We start from the raw sequence: 18,459 nt of genomic DNA, 5'->3' as shown, positions 1-18,459 counted from the left end.
ATGGTGCAGACCCCACCAGAGAGAGATAGAAAACGACAGACGGAGAGAGAGAGTGTGCGTTTTGTGGGTGTCTGTCCTGATATACCTGTCATATGCTAGCATGCAGGCTGGGTTACCTTACAGATACAATGGGAGAGAGGTGAATTATGGGGACAGGAAGATTCTTCTGACATTACTTTGGCTCCATCAGATACGCTGATCCATTTCCTGCACTAAACAGCAGCACTGAAATAAATTAAATATACGGACAGTCAGTTGTATATAGGCTATAACCCCAAAAGGTTAATCAGAATCTTGCCTTCAAACGCATCAGCCATATCGTGCTCTGCCAGATTGTCAACTTTTAAAACTTCAGAGGGATTCTAAAGTGGGCCAGGGAGAGAGAGAGAGGGGAGAGCTGTTAGCTTTGAAAGAGAGTCCAGCAGCAGTGAGGGGTCCTTCCTAAAAGGGGAAACAGATTTTGCCACTGCTCTGATCATTAATATATTCATCTATTTTTTTCCAGGAGGTTTTGCTTTAAGCCCCCATATTGCAGAGGGCTCTCAGGTTTGTCTAAGGACAGACAATACTCCCTCTGGGTGAAGTGGCTCCATTCAGAGGACCTCAATAGTCCCACTGAAGTAGCTAGAGAATGGGTGGGAAAAGCCCTGGCGAGAGAAAGGAGAGGGGAGTTAGCACACAATGCAAACGGCCTCTTTGGTTATCTGATGATATTGACTGAAGACCGGAAGAAAGAGTACCTACATGCAGTTCTCCATTGTGCGTCTTTGTGTGTCAATGTGCACCTTGCTCCTCCGAGAGCTGTACTTGACCCATACCTCCTCACACTATACAACACCACACCACTCCAACTTAGATTTTTATGTTTCTTGCCCTACGTTGTGTACATTTTCAGTTTACAACACTCTGCTGTGGCAGAAGAAAATGTGATGTCAAGCTCCCACAGTTCATACTTAATATAGATCTTATCAGATCCTCCAGCAAATGGTTAATGTGGGCAAGTTTTGTATCATCATTCACTCCTCTCCATTCTCCGCCACTACCTCTGACAACTCCCCCCCCCACCTTCTGCACACACACACACTCCCCCCACCACCAGCCTCACTCCCACTCCGTGACCTCACCACCCTGAACACACATACACACACACTACACACGTGTGCCTACCTCAGTTTGATTTGTGCTGCTCACTGAGATCTGAACTGGACTGGAGAAGAGACATTGGAGAGGGGGAAAAACTAGAGAGAGGATAGAGAAGAGAAGAGAGAGAAGCTTCACTCACCGACGCTGACATTCACATAGCGATCACAGATCTTGTAGGACTCGTATGGTGTAAGGCTCCACATGTGACTGAGTGGGACGTACAGATACCCAATACTGTGCTTTGGGACTTGACACCACACTGGGAGTTGTGCTGAGGCAGCCGGACACCTACTAAAGCAGAAAGCAAGCTCCAGGGGAGGGAAAGGGGCATCCAACAACAACCTGTGTTGTTTGCTCGAGCTCCTCCTCCCGTCCATCTCTTATCCTCCTTCCGTCCATCTCTCCTCTCATCCCTCATATTCTGCTCTGGAGTGGGAGAGTCTGTCTGCACTGTGAGGTAAGGACAAGCATGTTGTTGTCAAGTGCCTGTGTGTGCATCATGAAATGTTCATATCGATAAACAAGTCTGGATGTTATTCAAACTTGTATCTACATCAGAGCAGTTCATTTTTTTCTCTCAGTCTCAGGAGGTTGGAGAAAGCTGTGTGGGGGTTTGGAGTACTTTGGGTTTGTTGTCGGTGGGACAAATACATGACTCATATAATGAAGCTTTATGTATTTTTTGTTGTTTTTTATTTACATAGTTTTCTACATACTGTAGCTTTCCTCTAAACCACTGTGCGTTTCACAATGACTGATTGTCTGTCAATCATTTGTCTGTCTCTGTCAGTCAACCTGCCTTTTTATTTCGTCCATCTCTCCTCTCATCCCTCATATTCTGCTCTGGAGTGGGAGATTATGTCTGCATTGTGAGGTAAGGACAAGCATGTTGTTGTCAAGTGCCTGTGTGTGCATCATCTTGAAATGTTCATTTCGATAAACAAGTCTGGATGTTATTCAAACTTGTTTCTACATCAGAGCAGTTCATTTTTTTTTCTCAGCCTCGGGAGGTTGGAGAAAGCTGTGTCGGGGTTTGGAGTACTTTGCGTTTGTTGTCGGTGGGACAAATAGATGATGCAAATAGTGAAGCTTTTATGTATTTTTTGGGGGTTTTATTTACTTCATTTTCTACATACTGTAGCTTTCCTCTAAACCACTGTATGTTTCACTATGACCGCTTGTCTGTCAATCATTTCTATGTCTCTCTGGCAGTCAACCTGCCTTTTTCTCTGTCTCTCTGTCAGCCGGTATCTCAGTCTGTTCCTCTAGCTCCCCATAAGAGTTGCTAAGTGTGATTGTGTAGTGGGAAGTGATAGCAGAAGGAAAGAGGACATAATGAAGGAGGACATCAGAGAGATCCAGCAATAACGTGTGTGTGTGTGTGTGTGTGTGAGAGAGTGAGAGTGTGAGAGAGAGAGCGAAAGGGAGGGTGAGAAAGAGGGGGTGGTGGATATAAGGGAGAAAGACGGCTAACACACTCAAACACACGAGCAGTTGGGTAGAACAACCCTCTACACTCCACCTCCCACCACCTCGCCATATCATGTCCCCCCAAACCATATCCCATATTGGTGAGGATACACAAAATCCTTTGGGGACCTACCCATGCCATTTAATCTGTCCCTCTAACCCACTCACAGGAGGCAGATGGGACCCCCTAAGTCCAGGACAGAAGACATCTGACACAGTGTCTATACCGATAACAAAGCAAACCAAAATTGGTTCTGTGAAAGTTCCCAGAATATTTGTTAGGTCTGAGCAAATCTTCTCATAATACAAAAACTGTCCAGTTGTGGTGATGATTATAGAATGTTTGTATAAAACATTTGCCTGATGTTGCAAGAACGTTCCTAGAACACATTTAATCTGTTTTTTTAAAGGCTCCTAGAATGTTTCATTAGGTTGTGGGAAGAGTCTAATGAGAACAAAAATATATATTCCCAAAACACAAAAACTGTCCAATTGTGCAGATGATTATACGGAGCTTCTTTTAGGGACTAAAACACCTTCACTTGATGTTAAAAGAACATTCTCAGAACACATTTCAAATTCAGTGTACTTGTAAGACTGTAATTTGTGATTTTCTTTCTTCATCACATATGTTGAAAATCTTATGAAATGTGATTTTGAAATTTTGAAAAGGTAAAAAAATAAAAAGTATTTAGTTTGATGGTTCAGTCTGCATTTAAAAAGCATATGAATACATGAGAAAACAAGTTATATAAAGGAAGCTCTTTCCAACTAAAATCACATTTCACAAGACTTTCAACACATGATGAAGAAAGAAAATCACAAATTACAGTCTTACAAGTACACTGAATTTGAAGAGGATATGAACATTTTATATGTCCTTATTGACCATATTTGACTAATAAAAAAGCTCCACAAGGCCAAAGCTATCCCCTGGTGGCGAAGAGGGTTAATTATCTGGCTGCAGTTCTGAACATTGCATCTTCAATCCCACATATTCTGTAACGATTTTTCTGTAACCAAGTGAAATTGAGGCCCAGATATACTCTACTGAAAGAGAGGTTGTCTTTATTTCAGATATATAAATCCAGTCAGAAATGCAGAAAAAAAGCACTGTGTAAAAATTGACGGTTCAAATAAATAAAAAAATCCTACTTTGAGACGCTTGATTTGCTGATCCTAGATCAGAACTCAGTCTTGTAAATATGGGTCTAGAAGTACGCAGCATACTGTGCGCTTGGAATGTAGACCCCTTCACTTTTTTCTCACTTTGTTACATTACAGCCCTATTCTAAAATTCATTAAATTGTTTTTTCCCCCTAATCAATCTACGCACTATACCCCATAACGACAAAGCAAAAACAGGCAAATTTATTAAAACCAAAATACTGAAATATTACATTTACACAAGTATTCAGACCCTTTACTCAGTACTTTGTTGAAGCACCTTTGGCAGCGATTACAGCCTCGGGTCTTCTTGGGTATGACGCTACAAGCTTGGCACACCTGGTTGATGTGGTCAATGTTTTGCTCACGCAGAATATAATATGTTCCGGTCAGACTCAGAGAACAACATTGACTTACCCTAATCAGAAATCGTGGATGGATGGCGGCATTTGCGCAAAACTGAAAGCGCGATCCATCGCATTTAACCATGGAAAGAGTTCTGGGAAAATGTCTGAATATAAACAGTGTAGCTATTCCCTCCGCAAGGCAGTCAAACAAGGGAAATGCCAGTACAGGGACAAGGTGAAGTAGCAATTCAATGGCTCAGATACTAGATGTATGTGGCAGGGTCTACAGGAAATCACGGACTACAAAAAGAAATCCAGCCACGTCACGGACACCGATGTCACGCTTCCAGACAAACTAAACACCTTCTTTGTAGATTATACAGTGCCACTATCGCGGCCCGCTAACAAGGACTGCGCACCCCCCCCCCCCCCCCCCTTCTCTGTGGCTGACGTGAGTAAAACATTTAAACGTGTTAACCCTCGCAAGGATGCTGGGCCAGACGGCATCCTTAGTCGCGTCCTCAAAGCATGCGCAGACCAGCTGGCTGGTGTCCTCACATGCTTCAAGATGGTTGCCATTGTTCCTGTACCCAAGAAGGCAAAGATAACTGAACTAAGTGACTACCGCCCCGTAGAACTCACTTCTGTCATCATGAAGTGCTTTGAAGACTTGTCAAGGATCATATCACCTCCACCTCACCTCACCCTAGACCCACTTCAGTTTGCATACCACCCCAACAGATCCACAGATGACACAATCGCCATCACACTGCACACTGCCCTATCCCATCTGGACAAAATTAATACCTATGTAAGAATGCTGTTCATTGACTACAGCTCAGCATTCAACACCATCGTACCCTCCAAGCTCATCATCAAGCCTTGAGGCCCTGGGTCTCAACCCCACCCTGTGCAATTGGGTCCTGGACTTTCTGACGGGCCACTCCAAGGTAGTAAAGGTAGGAAACAACATCTCAACTTCGCTGACCCTCAACACTGGGGCCCCACAAGGGTGCGTGCTCATCTCCCTCCTGTACTCCTTGTTCACCCACGACTGCGTGACCATGCACACCTTCAACTCAATCATAAAGTTTGCAGATGACACAACAGTTGATTACCAACAACGACGAGGGGAGGAGGGAGGAGGTGAATGTGGTGTCGGGAAAACAACCTCTCACTCAACATCAACAAAACAAAGGAGATGATAGTGGATTTCAGGAAACAGTAGCGGGAGCACCCCCTTATCCACATCGAAGGGACAGCAGTGGAGAAGGTGGAAAGTGTTAGGTTCCTCGGCGTACACATCAAACTGAAATGGTCTACTCACACAGACAGTGTGGTGAAGAAGGCGCAACAGCGCCACTTCAACCTCAGGAGGCTGAAGAAATTTGGCCTGCCACCCAAAACCCTGACAAACTTTTACAGATGCACAATCGAGAGCATCCCGTCACAGCCTGGTACGGCACTGCAACACCCTCAACTGCAAGGCTCTCCAGAGGTTGGTGTGGTCTGCACAACGCATCACTGCAGGCAAACTACCTACCCCCCAAGACACCTACAACACCCAATGTCACAGGAAGGCCAATAAGATCATCAAGGGCAACAACCACCCGAGCCTAAGCCTGTTCACACTGCTACCATCTAGACGGTGAGGTCAGTACAGGTGCATCAAAGCTGGGACTGAGAGACTGAAAAACAGCTTCTATCTCAAGGCTATCAGACTGCAAAACAGCAATCACTAACCCAGAGAGGCTGCTGCCTACATTAAGACCCAATCACTGGCCACTTTAATAAATGGATCACGAGTCACTTTATACAATGAACTCTAAATAATGCCACTTTAATAATGTTTACATATCTTACATGACTCATATCATATGTATATACTGTATTTTATACCATCTATTGCTCCTTCGCTATCGCTAATCTATATACTTACATGTATATATTCTCATTCACCCCTTTAGATTTGTGTGTATTAGGTAGTTGTTGGGGAATTGTTAGATTACTTGTTAGATATTATTGTTAGATATTACTGCATTGTCGGAACTAGAAGACCAAGCATTTCACTACACTCACATTAACATCTGCTAACCATGTGTATGTGACATGTTTGATTTGAATTATTTGGGGAGTTTCTCCCATTCTTCTCTGCAGATCCTCTCAAGCTTTGTCAGGTTGGATGGGGAGTGTCGCTGCACAGCTATTTTCAGGGGTCTCCAGAGATGTTTGATCAGGTTCAAGTCCGGGCTCTGGCTGGGCCACTCAAGGACATACAGAGACTTGTCCCGAAGCCACTCCTGTGTTGTCTTGGCTGTGTGCTTATGGTCGTTGTCCTGTTGAAAGGTGAACCTTTGCCCCAGTCTGAGGTCCTGAGAACTCTGTAGCAGGTTTTCATCAACGATCTCTCTGTACTTTGTTCATCTTTCCCTCAAGAATGACTAGTTTCCCAGTCCTTGCCTCTGACAAAATCCCCACAGCATGATGCTGCCACCACCATGCTTCACCGTAGGGATGGTATTGGCCATGTGTGGTGCCTGGTTTCCTCCAGATGTGACGCTTGGGATTCAGGCCTGAGTAAAGCATCTGAATACTTATGTAAATGGAATATTTCAGTTTATTTTATTTTTTTTAATTGGGGAAAAAATAAAAAAAATGTTGTTGTTGCTTTGTCATTAAGGGGTTTTGTGTCTAGATTTATATGGACAATTAAAACAAATCAATTTTAGAATAAGGCTGTAACATAACAAAATGTGGAAAAAGTGAAAGGGTCTGAATACTTTGTGAGTGCACCGTACGGTATGTGGCACCAGTTATGAACATTTTAGACATGAAGCTGTAGAAAACACCAATAATTTATGTGCCTCCATCACACTTTGCCTTCTTTTGCTCCATTTCTCATTCATTACTCTGGACAACATCCTCCCCCTCTTCTCATTTCTCAAAATGTTCTCTCACTCTCCCTCACTCCGTGTCTCTCATTTCTCTCTCTTTCAATCTTTCTCACTCTCACCTCCTTCTCTCATTTCTCTCTCTCTCCCTATCTCCCTTCCTCCCTCTCTGTAAAAACTTTATGGGTTGTTCACTCCACTACTGGGATAATGAGATCCTTCATACTTTGTAATGATGCAACTGTTGTTGTAACTCAGAGGTCCCAGGGCCATCAAGACTCAGATGCATATGCCTAGAACCTACGTACAATTGTCATCTGATCTGGAGGGCACAGCCTTGACGCCGACAAACACACGTTGAGAAGCAGGCGTTTTTTGAAGACTGTGACTTTGAATTAATGCATGTTTTTCTCTGGGGACGAGAGCCAAGACCTGTAATCATATCTTCAAATCATCACAACAGTGAGAACAGAAAAGAAAAAACAGCCCAATCTGAAATCTGTTTCAAAGTTATTGTGGCTTTGCCTGCTTTTGTGAAGAGAATCTGTCTTCCAATTGGATTATACTGAAGCACCTCCAGATGTTGTTTGTGTTTTTCCAAACTAAATTGGCGGATTTCCGTTAACAAAGGCTGCAACGACCATGAAAAAATACCCTCTATTTAGAGAACAAACCCATTTGTACTGCCATACTATAAATAGATCTATATATTCAAATGAATCCACTTCTGAGAGATATTTGCAACCCACTTCACGCTTTGAAAGTCGTACGATGAGTGATTTTTCACCAAGTGTCAAGCTGCGCTATACAGATCCCAGTAATATAGCGTGGCAATTTGCTTTCCCGCATGAATAATTCCATGTGAATAGCTGAAATGTTTCCTCATATCAATGAATCATCTGCTGCTAGACTTCTTTAGTACATCATGAACAGTAGGAGCAGAACTGTATGTGATGGAACTGATGGATGCTTTTGACCTTTCCCCTGCTCTTTCAGTCCCTGGGAGACGGCAGAGTGTTGACAGTGTGAATGATGGCAGCAATGGCCCTGTCCTGGTATCTCTGCCTGGCCGTGACTCTCCTCTGTGGCCCCTCCTGGCCCCAAGGACACTCGGCTCTGGCCCCTGAGAATGAGGTGCCACTCCGCCCCACCGCCTGGCTGCCTGATGGAAAGGTCACCTCCATACATCTGCCCAAAGGACGCACCCGGAGGTACAGTATAGAGATCATGTCAGGGGAGGTGGATAGTATTGCACACTGAATGTTTATGTTCCGTGTCCTGGACAAAGATTGAAACACTTAAGAAAGGCCCCTGTTTAAAATGCTGTCACTACAATAGGCTATGTTATTACAAGCTACCTAAATGGTAATTTCCTGCGTAATTCTTCATTGTTTTGAGCAAAAACAATGATAGCCTTAATCTTAATCGCCATTTCTTTGGTTGTTGGAAAGGCAGTGGTTGAGCGTAGCGCGGCCGCATGGGCAGTAAGAGCAACCTACTTGGCCCGGGCTCTGCTGATCATGTCAGTGGTAGAGCTCTAACACTGGGAACAGTGAATTGGAATATGGGCATCCCTGTGAGCTGTCCATCTGTCCATCCATGCAGCCAGGCATAAAAAAAACAGATTTTTTTTAAATTAGAAAAAAATCTGCTAATTATGATTCAAATTAATCAATCAGTTAAACTATGTATTGCCCTTGACAACATTAGCATGGCACAGCTGTTGATAAACTGCAGCACATCAGCAGTTGATCCAGAAAATACATGTAAAAGAATGATACTATTTTTCAACGGGCAGAGTAAATATCCCAGAGCCTATGACAACATAGAGGTCAATTACATCTCAATATTGAATGTCTCATCTTGATGAGTTGTGTTGGTGAAAATACAAGGATGATCAAATATTGATGTCTGAGTTGGTGATTGATAATGAGAGTCATGGTTAATTGGCGAGTTTGAATCTAATTATATTGTGAAGGAGATGAACAATAAGCTTGTAGAAGGAGACCAGAATGTCACTTGGAATGCTTTGACGGCTACATGTTACAGTACTTTTCTTAGGTACAGTATGTTATTACATTTGTAAGGGGGAAGAAAAATACATGAGAATTTCATAGACAATCCCTTTTTCGTGTGGTACCTATCTTCGTGCAGACTGTACTTCACATTGAAGAAGAAGGTTGTGATGATGTCTGTGACCGTCAGTCCCTGTGACCTCCCCATCGAATGGACCCTCGCAGCCCGAACCCTGAAGGACAAACCGCCTAAAAGTCCACACTGTAAGTGGGAAACACTGATAGAAAATAAAAGCAACTACACACAACACCCTCTCACATGCAATTCCTATTCATATCAATTCAGTTTCATTACACCTCAATCCAATTCACACTGGAGCCATTTATTTTTGACATAGTGTCCATTTAAAGACTGACCCTGGTCATAAATGTCTACAAGATAGGAGAGACTTAATCAGTCCATTGGTCTTGCTCTCCCTTTCCACCTCTCTTTTCCTCTCTCCCTATCTCTTACTCACACACACACAGTACTGAGCCCAGGACTAGTATATCACTGGTCAATCTGTCCAAACATTTTACCTTCAAAGCAAGAAGGACAGTAATATCTAAATGTCACACTTGTATCCTGAATGTAAGAGAGATTAGAAGGACGTTTGTATTAACAGATATGATTATATCTGGATCACATACAGTACAGTGGCTTGCGAAAGTGTTCACCCCCCTTGGCATTTTTCCTATTTTGTTGCCTTACAATGTGGAATTCAAATGTTTTTTTGGAGGGTTTGTATCATTTGATTTACACAACATGCCTACCACTTTGAAGATGCAAAATAGTTTTTATTATGAAACAAACAAGAAATAAGACAAAAAAACGGATAACTTGAGAGTGCATAACTATTCACCTCTCCAAAGTAAATACTTTGTAGAGCCACCTGTAGAGCAGCAATTACAGCTGCAAGTCTCTTGGGATATGTCAATATAACTTGGTACATCTAGCCACTGGGATTTTTGCCCATTCTTCAAGGTAAAACAACTCCAGCTCCTTCAAGTTGGATGGGTTCCGCTGGTGTACAGCCATCTTTAAGTCATACCACAGATTCCCAATTGGATTTAGGTCTGGGCATTGACTAGGCCATTCCGAGACATTAAAATGTTTCCACTCAAACCACTCGAGTGTTGCTTTAGCAGTATGCTTAGGGTCATTGTCCTGCTGGAAGGTGAACCTCTGTCCCAGTCTCAAATCTCTGGAAGACTGAAACAGTTTTCCCACAAGAATTTCTCTGTATTTAGCACCATCCATCATTCCTTAATAAATTCTGACCAGTTTCCCAGTCCCTGCCAATGGTATTCTCGGGGTGATGAGAGGTGCTGGGTTTGCGCCAGGCATAGCATTTTCCTTGATGGCCAAAAACCTACATTTGACCAGAGTACCTTCTTCCATATGTTTGGGGAGTCTCTCACATGCCTTTTGGCGAAACACCAAACGTTTGCTTATTTTTGTCTTTAAGCAATGGCTTTTTTCTGGCCACTCTTCCATAAAGCCCAGCTCTGTGGAGTGTATTGCTTGAAGTGGTCCTATGGACAGATACTCCAATATCCGCAGTGGAGCTTTGCAGCTCCTTCAGGGTTATCTTTGGTCTCTTTGTTGCCTTTCTGAATAATGCCCTCCTTGCCTGGTCCATGAGTTTTGGAGGGTGGCCCTCTCTTGGCAGGTTTGTTGTGGTGCCATATTCTTATTATTTTTTTATAATGGATTTAATGGTACTCAGTGGGATGTTCAAAGTTTCTGATATGTATTTATAACCCAACCTTGATCTGTCCTTCTCCACAACTTTGTCCCTGACCTGTTTGGTGAGCTCCTTGGTCTTCATGGTGCCGCTTGCTTGGTGATCCCCCTTGCTTAGTGGTGTTGCAGACTCTGTGACAGATCATGTGACACTTAAATTGCACAGAGGTGAACTTTATTTAACAAATTATGTGACTTCTGAAGGTAATTGGTTGCACCAGATCTTATTTCGGGACTTCATAGCAAAGGGGGTGAATACATATGCACGCACCACTTTTCCGTTTTAATTTTAATTTTATTTTTTTCATTTCACTTCACAAATTTTGACTATTTTGTGTATGTCCATTACATGAAATCCAAATAAAAATCTATTTAAATTACAGGTAATGCAACAAAATAGGAAAAACGCCAAGGGGGATGAAGACTTTTGCAAGGCACTGTATTGCCAATACTTGAGGAAAAGGGTTTAAATTTGTCATTTAAAATAACACATATAGAGAGGGTTCTGCTTTTTAAAATAACTTTTATAAGATTGATAGATTTGTACAGAACGGCATGCAAGTAATAGCCTATACAGTACAAACTGAAATTCAGCTAAATTCGGACCTTTACCATTTAATTGAAAATGTCTCATATTCATGCCAAATAGATTTTATTTGCGCTTCTATGGGTTAAGCAAAACCCAAAATAGAGCAAATCTGGTGGAAACCTCTCAAAGAGTTGCAGAAATAGAACTTGAGGGTTAAATAGAGAACAGATAAGTCTAAGCTACATAACTACATTCCATTTAAAAAAAAAAAAAAATCTCTCGTTGAGCACAAAAAGGACAGTTACCAAAAGTAGCCTATGTAGGCTAGCAATGATGTTATGCAACATGGCCCTCACCAGCCTGCTTAGTTAAAATCAGTGGGTATTCTAGATGGACAAATAAGCAGCTTTATGAAGTTATACTGTGACACATAAATCATTCAGGGTTTGAACCCTATGTTCCCCAAAGTCTGCCTAAATTATTCACTTCGATTGTGTAACATTTGGTCATTTTTTATTTCCCAAGGTAAGGAGAAATTATAATGGATGATGGTGAAAAGGGGTTTATATGAATAAGGGACTATCTTCTTTGCACTTCATTGATTATAGTTGACTACTGTATTCATTTAAAGTAATCAGGATACGTATTGAACTGTAAGACTATCTTCAATGAGTGTGAATGTATGTTCTGTCTAGTGAATGTAAGTATGTGTGCGGATGTATGAGGCAGAATATTAATGACCCGTGGCTTAACAGTGTTTTCTGCACAGGGAGTACCAAGAAGAGTATGCCAGAGGTGTGGTGGAGAGGGCCTGGAACTGAAGCCAAGATACACACCTACACTGGCAATGCCATGGACACCTACACAGGTCCTTCCTATGCCCCAGCATCTATCTACATCCTCAGACTGCGCCCCAAGGACCAGGACACCAGGGCTACCATGTACCTCCATCAGGGCTCTGGGCCCTCAGGGGCCTTCCCGGAGCTTCCCTCTGACCCCCATGTCCACACCCTGGGTGTAGGAATGACCAGTGTCACCCTCAGCTGGGGCCCCAGTACCTCCCTCACAAGACTGCCGCACACCCAACGCATCTATGACTACTGTGTCCTTGTCAACCGCAAACACAACTACCGCAACCTCTGTGCCGCCCGGGAGGGCATCAGGAAAGAGCAGGACAAAGACAAGAAACGGCAGAAGATGGACAAACAAAGGAAAGTAACTGTTTGGCCCATTCTCAAAAACTGGTGGTGGCAGCAGTGGGATGCTGAAACAGATCTCCGGTCACCTGCTGCGCTCCGTGACCAGCATGATGATCTCCAATGTGTTTGTAAGGGAACAGAGAGCGTGTGCACTGTTTCAGAGCTTGTCCCCGACACGCAGTACTACTTTGACGTCTTTTTGATTGACAGGCTAAATGGAACCAGTGCAGCATATACTGGAACGTTCGCTCAAACACATGAGGAGGCCCGACCAGCTATCACACCACTCAGGGAAGGGGAGCTCCGGTGGGTGACCTTCCGGGATGGAGGCTCAACCTCTGGGGAGTTCTTTAGCTTCCGTCCCCGGGGTTGGCAGCAGAGTGGCCTGCTCACTCTCCAGAGCTGTGGAAGCAGTGAGAAGATCAAGGTCACCATCTCCAGCAAGGGCCAAGAGCTTAGCTCCCAGACTGTGGGAGAAGACTTGGCTCAGATCTGGCTCCAGGGCAGCCCCTCCTACCTCATCCACCTGGAGAGAGAGGGAACTGCGCCCCCCAGACAAGCTGCTCTAGGGGCACTGAAGGCCTCTGTTAAGATGCAGGCATCCTCTGCTTACCATCGTCAAGGGGTACCTTCGCTCCCCACCACCCTGCAGATTAAGTCTTTCAACAGGCTGAGGAGCTGTGACTCCATCACCCTGGCCTGGATGGGCACAGAGGAGAGGAGCCTATACTGCGTGTACCGCCGGAGGCTGGGTAAGGGCGAGAAGGGAGGTACGGCACCCTGCCTGGGGCCTGAGTCACGGTCGGACACTGAGAGAGTCGTGTGTAAATACTTCCAGGAGCTAAACCCTCGGCGGGCTGTCACGACGGCCGTGATCGGTGGCCTGGAGCCTGGGGTGGCCTACATGTTTGATGTCTATCTAATGAGACGCTGGGGGATCCCCATAAAGTACAGCAGCAAGACAGTGAGAACCAGGAAGGAGTGCTGAGCTGTTGCCACCTAGTCTCGTAGTCTGCAGCAGCATTGGACTCAACAAAGAGGTGATTTACAAAGACTTACCATGACAAAGCCATTCTACTATGAGGGAGACTGTTAATAATTGTGGTACACCCTCCGAAGAGTGGTCGTATTTGAACACTGGTACCCATGGATTGGGTAGGAGAAGCAGAGGGGGAACCGCACACCAGCAAAATTAATTCCATTACAGTAACCTGCTGTGCTTTTTGTCTTTTTGTTTATAGTTGTGCCAGTTGTCCAAGTACTTATTCTGAGTCTGAGTACAAAGGAGGATAGAGGTTTTTGATGACAAAGAATGTCAGCAAAGACTTTGCCCAAAAATATGCAACAGAAACAGATGGAGCTTTGATCGTACTTTACAATGGGGATAGAGAACGTATGGCAAGATCCTACAGTATATATTTAGTGTTGCATTGTTTTGTTCTATATTCTACAGGCTTAAAACACAGATGGGGTAATCTATTGATACTTAGCCTACACACGGGCTTTGCGCTATCTTGTGTTCTGCTTTCGCATGAAGCAGGTAAAATGAGCTAGCGACTAGAGTCATTGTCTTTGATGTATTTTAATTGTGCTATGCTTAAAATGCCCCAATAAACACATTCGTATCTGCATCTCAGTATCAACATCTAATAAAATATCCTCTTTTGTTTGACTCTTTGCTGACAGTTAGTTGAGAAAATGATTAAATTGAGAAATCAATGTGACCCTAATGTTAACACTTGCATTTATTTATCTCTACTTGGATGATTACTACAAAACTAAAGAAAACGAATGAAAATCATGATTGCCTAGCTGCCCTACCTGCTTCAACAGACAGAATGGGTGGTCATCAGCCTGTGATATCAGAAAGTCCTGATTCCACAAAACACACTAAAAAAGTAACCAATACGAGTGCGTTTTTGCATCGACGTAAGCATGTTTTCGTTAAGCCTGTTGCATGCTTCCCAGTCGAAACAGTTTGTGCCTATATTATGCCTAAATTAAAATGTGTGATGTTTTTGTTCATTTTGGTGTTCGACTGATATTTTTTCCGGCTGTTCGCACACACAACATAAAATGTTTTTATCTTGAGGCAAATTGAAGTTCGGTAGCCGAAGTCTACGCCCCTTCGTCTGTGATTGATCAACAGTAGGGGTGGGAACTATGGACAGGATTTTTCAATTAAGTGTTTGCTGTGATTCAACCAGAAATCGCAGCAGCAAATAGTTTTCATGAAAAAAATTCACTTCAAAAGTACTGCACCAAAAATCTTAGCTAGATGTAAAATTGTGTGACTTAGACCTCCTCAACAGAAATGTTTAAATTAATTACAGATTTCTTGATTATCTTAATGATTCATTTTGAATATAAAATTAGTTGTTTAGATCCTGGATGCTGATTGGTTGATATGCATGAGTTGAGGGACACCATGACATGTTAATCTCATAATTCCACTGTCCCACAGCCCAGGGAAGAAATTCATAAACTTCATCTCCCTCTGGGAAAAAAGCATTCACCATGGAGACCGTAAATACTCACAATTCCATTAATTCATTAACCAGCACAGTGCCAATGGCATATGTAGGCCTATTGGATATTATTTTATTTGAATATGTTTAGTTTAGCAACATTGAATGAATAGAATGATTAGAATTAAGGACTGGGTCAAAACATGAGAGAAGGACTAAACACCATCCCACTTTGGTAGAAACTTCAGAATGCAAAAGTTATCCAATACATGCCAGCAGGCAAGGAACATAATGGCTGCGAGATTTATTGGCAGCCCCTAATTGAGAACAGAAAAGTGCTGGGCCATTTTAGCTGGCAACGATGTGAGTGGGACGTCCCATTTTCCACCATAGAAGAGGCAAGTACTGACTGTCAATATTTTACCTTTATTTAACTAGGTAAGTCAGTTAAGAACTAATTCTTATTTTCAATGACATACTAGGAACTGAGCTAATCAGTGGGTTAACTGCTTTGTTCAGGGGCAGAACAACAGATTTAATCTTGTCGGCTCGGGGATTTGATCCTGCAACCTTTCGGTTACTTGTCCAACACTCTAACCACTAGGCTACCATCACCAGGACCACAGACATTACTTCCACTCACTTGCCATCAACGGAAATGTCACTATAGCTTGATTAGCTCAGACTCGCTAACCATAATAGTTGTTGCCAATGTAGGCCTATTTGATACTTTTAAATCATTATTTATTGACATTCTTGTCTCTCATTATCATTACATCTATACTAGGTAGCTAAATGGAAATGATTTGTTTAGCATAGCAATGAAGAGAATGATTAGGATTAACGACTTGGTCAAAACATGAGAAAATAACTAATTACCAGTGGCTTGGGTAGCATCTTAAGAATGCAAAAACGTATTTACTCATTCAAATAATGTTTTATAAATATTTTGGCAACCATTATATAAAAGCAGCAAGGCCCTCGATCCCAGGGATTATTGTGTGATAACTCCCTCCTAAGGACTGTTCTGCTTAACTATTTAACTAGTTTCAGGAAGTCTTATGGCTGTTGTTGCTACGGTAGCGCAAGAAGGAAAAACAACAGTAATATTGCCGCTTTAAAAAAAAATGTTAGGGAGTATGCAAGCGCAGAAGTTTGCTTCACCTATCTGATTTCTGCTATGAACAAACCAAACCTATGTATGCTGACCCTTAACCTACACTCTGTGGACAGGACAGAGCACCACATTTTGTAAACAAAGCAAGTGAATTTCTTAGCCAGCTAGCTACTTCGACAGTTTTGATAAAGAAGACTAGTAGGTTTTGATACGTTATTGTAATTAACTTTTACAGCCAATATCTGTTTTGAATTACTTTGAACTACTTTGTGGCGCCCAACAACTAAGAAAATAGTACTTCTGTAGTACTCAACTATGTGTTAGCTAGCAAGTATGGTAACTTTACTTATCAATTTGTTGGCCACTGTCAGCTATCAACCTAACTAGCTAGCTAGGTGAGTTGTGTGCTTACTTTTATACCCCAGTCAATGAATGGTTGTGTGCTGTATGCGAGGTAGGAAACAATAAGGTTAAAGGGGTAATCTGCAGTTCAAACAAATATTCCAAAAAGGGAGGAATGTCCAAACAAGAGGGAAAGGAAAAAAGTGAAGTCTTCAAACCCTTTAAAATAAAGGGCACTATATATATATACAGTACCAGTCAAAAGTTTGTACACACCTACTAATTCAAGTGTTTTTCTTTATTTTTTACTATTTTTGTATGTTGTAGTATAATAGTGAATACATCAAAAATATGAAATAACACATATGGAATCATGTAGTAACAAAAAAAGTGTTCAACAAATATATTTTATATTTGAGATTCTTCAAAGAAGCCACCCTTTGCCTTGATGACAGCTTTGCACACTCTTGGCATTCTCTAAACCAGCTTCATGTGGTCGTCACCTGAAATGCATTTCAATTAACAGGTGTGCCTTGTTAAAAGTTAATTTGTGGAATTTCTTTCCTTCTTAATGCATTTGAGGCAATCAGTTGTGTTGTGACGAGGTAGGGGTGGTATACAGAAGATAGCCTTATTTGATAAATACCTATATTATTATTATGGCAAGAACAGCTCAAATAAGCAAAGAGAAACAACATTCCATCATTACTTTGAGACATGAAGGTCAGTCAATCCAGAAAATGTCAAGAACTTTGAACGTATCTTCAAGTGCAGTCGCAAAAACCATCAAGGACTATGATGAAACTGGCTCTCATGAGGACCGCCACAGGAAAGTAAGACTCAGAGTTACCTCTGCTGCAGAGGTTAAGTTCATTAGAGTTAACTGCACCTCAGAAATTGCAGCCCAAATAGCTTAAGTAACAGACACATCTCTACATCAACTGTTCAGAGGAGACTGCGTGAATCAGGCCTTCATGGTCTAATTGCTGCAAAGAAACCAGTACTAAAGGACACCAACAAGAAAAAAAGAATTGCTTGGGCCAAGAAACACGAGAAATAGACATTAGACCGGTGGAAAGCTGTCCTTTGGACTGATGAGTCCAAATTTTGGTTCCAACCGTGTCTTTGAGAAAGTAGGTGAACGGATAATCTCCGCACCTGTGGTGTGAACTGGAACACGCTGTCATAGGCATCGATCAAGAGCATCCCAAACCTCCTCCGTGGATGACATGTCTGGTGAGTATGCAGGCCATGGAAGAACTGAGACATTTTCAGCATCCAAGAATTGCGTACAGATCCTTGCAACATGGGGACGAGCATTATCATGCTGAAAGATGAGGTGATGTATGGCGAATGAATGGCACGACAAAGGACTTCAGGATCTCGTCACAGTATCTCTGTGCATGCCATCGATAAAATGCAATTGTGTTTGTTGTCCGTAGCTTATGCCTGCTTCCCTGAGATAACATCTGCACAAACTGTCAGAAACTCTTTGATTGTACAAACCCACACATTCATCAGCTGTTCAGGGTCTGGTCTCAGACGATCCCGCAGGTCAAGAAGCCGGATGTGGGCTGGCGTGGTTACACGTGGTCTGTGGTTGTGAGGCCGGTTGGACGTACTGCCAAATTCTCCAAAATGACGTTGGAGGTGGCTTATGGTAGAGAAATGATCATTCAATTCTCTGGCAACAGCTCTGGTGGACATTCCTGCAGTCAGAATATCAATTACACACTCCCTCATACTTGAGACGTGTGGCATTGTGTTGTGTGACAAAACTGCACATTTTAGAGTGGCCATTTATTGTCCCCAGCAAAGGTGACACATGTAATGAGCATGCTGTTTAATCAGTTTATTGATATGCCACACCTGCCAGGTGGATGGATTATCTTTCAAAGGAGAAATGCTCACTAACAGGGAGGTAAACAAATTGGAGAGCAATACACTTTTTGTGCTTATGGAACATTTCTGGGAACTTATATTTC

General features: G+C 42.6%; 1 protein-coding gene across 2 annotated transcripts; it reads left to right on the top strand.

Annotated features, from left to right (window-relative positions):
• Positions 1 to 1,149: 1,149 nt before the first annotated feature.
• LOC115113189 (protein NDNF-like) lies at positions 1,150 to 14,572 on the top strand. Of its 2 annotated transcripts, XM_029640545.2 has the most exons (5): positions 1,150 to 1,600; positions 1,993 to 2,017; positions 8,015 to 8,229; positions 9,173 to 9,297; positions 12,118 to 14,572. In XM_029640545.2, exons 3-5 carry the CDS (start codon positions 8,048 to 8,050, stop codon positions 13,533 to 13,535), a joined length of 1,725 nt encoding a protein of 574 aa, XP_029496405.1. In that variant the 5' UTR covers positions 1,150 to 1,600; positions 1,993 to 2,017; positions 8,015 to 8,047; the 3' UTR covers positions 13,536 to 14,572. The 2 variants fall into 2 exon arrangements, with proteins under 2 accessions (XP_029496405.1, XP_029496406.1); XM_029640546.2 differs by lacking the exon at positions 1,993 to 2,017 and having other exon boundaries at positions 1,151 to 1,600.
• The last annotated feature ends 3,887 nt before the right edge of the window (positions 14,573 to 18,459 follow it).

Source organism: Oncorhynchus nerka, linkage group LG28, assembly GCF_034236695.1.
Source record: "Oncorhynchus nerka isolate Pitt River linkage group LG28, Oner_Uvic_2.0, whole genome shotgun sequence".
In the NCBI taxonomy this organism is placed as follows: domain Eukaryota; kingdom Metazoa; phylum Chordata; class Actinopteri; order Salmoniformes; family Salmonidae; genus Oncorhynchus; species Oncorhynchus nerka.
This window is presented reverse-complemented; position numbering and strand designations above follow the sequence as displayed.

Bases quoted from the DNA above. Each gene is read 5' to 3' on its own strand.
- LOC115113189 (XM_029640545.2), top strand. From the start codon at position 8,048: ATGATGGCAGCAATGGCCCTGTCCTGGTATCTCTGCCTGGCCGTGACT. The intron at 8,230-9,172 runs GTACAGTATAGA...ATCTTCGTGCAG, and splicing joins CCCAAAGGACGCACCCGGAG to ACTGTACTTCACATTGAAGA. The intron at 9,298-12,117 runs GTAAGTGGGAAA...TTTTCTGCACAG, and splicing joins ACCGCCTAAAAGTCCACACT to GGAGTACCAAGAAGAGTATG.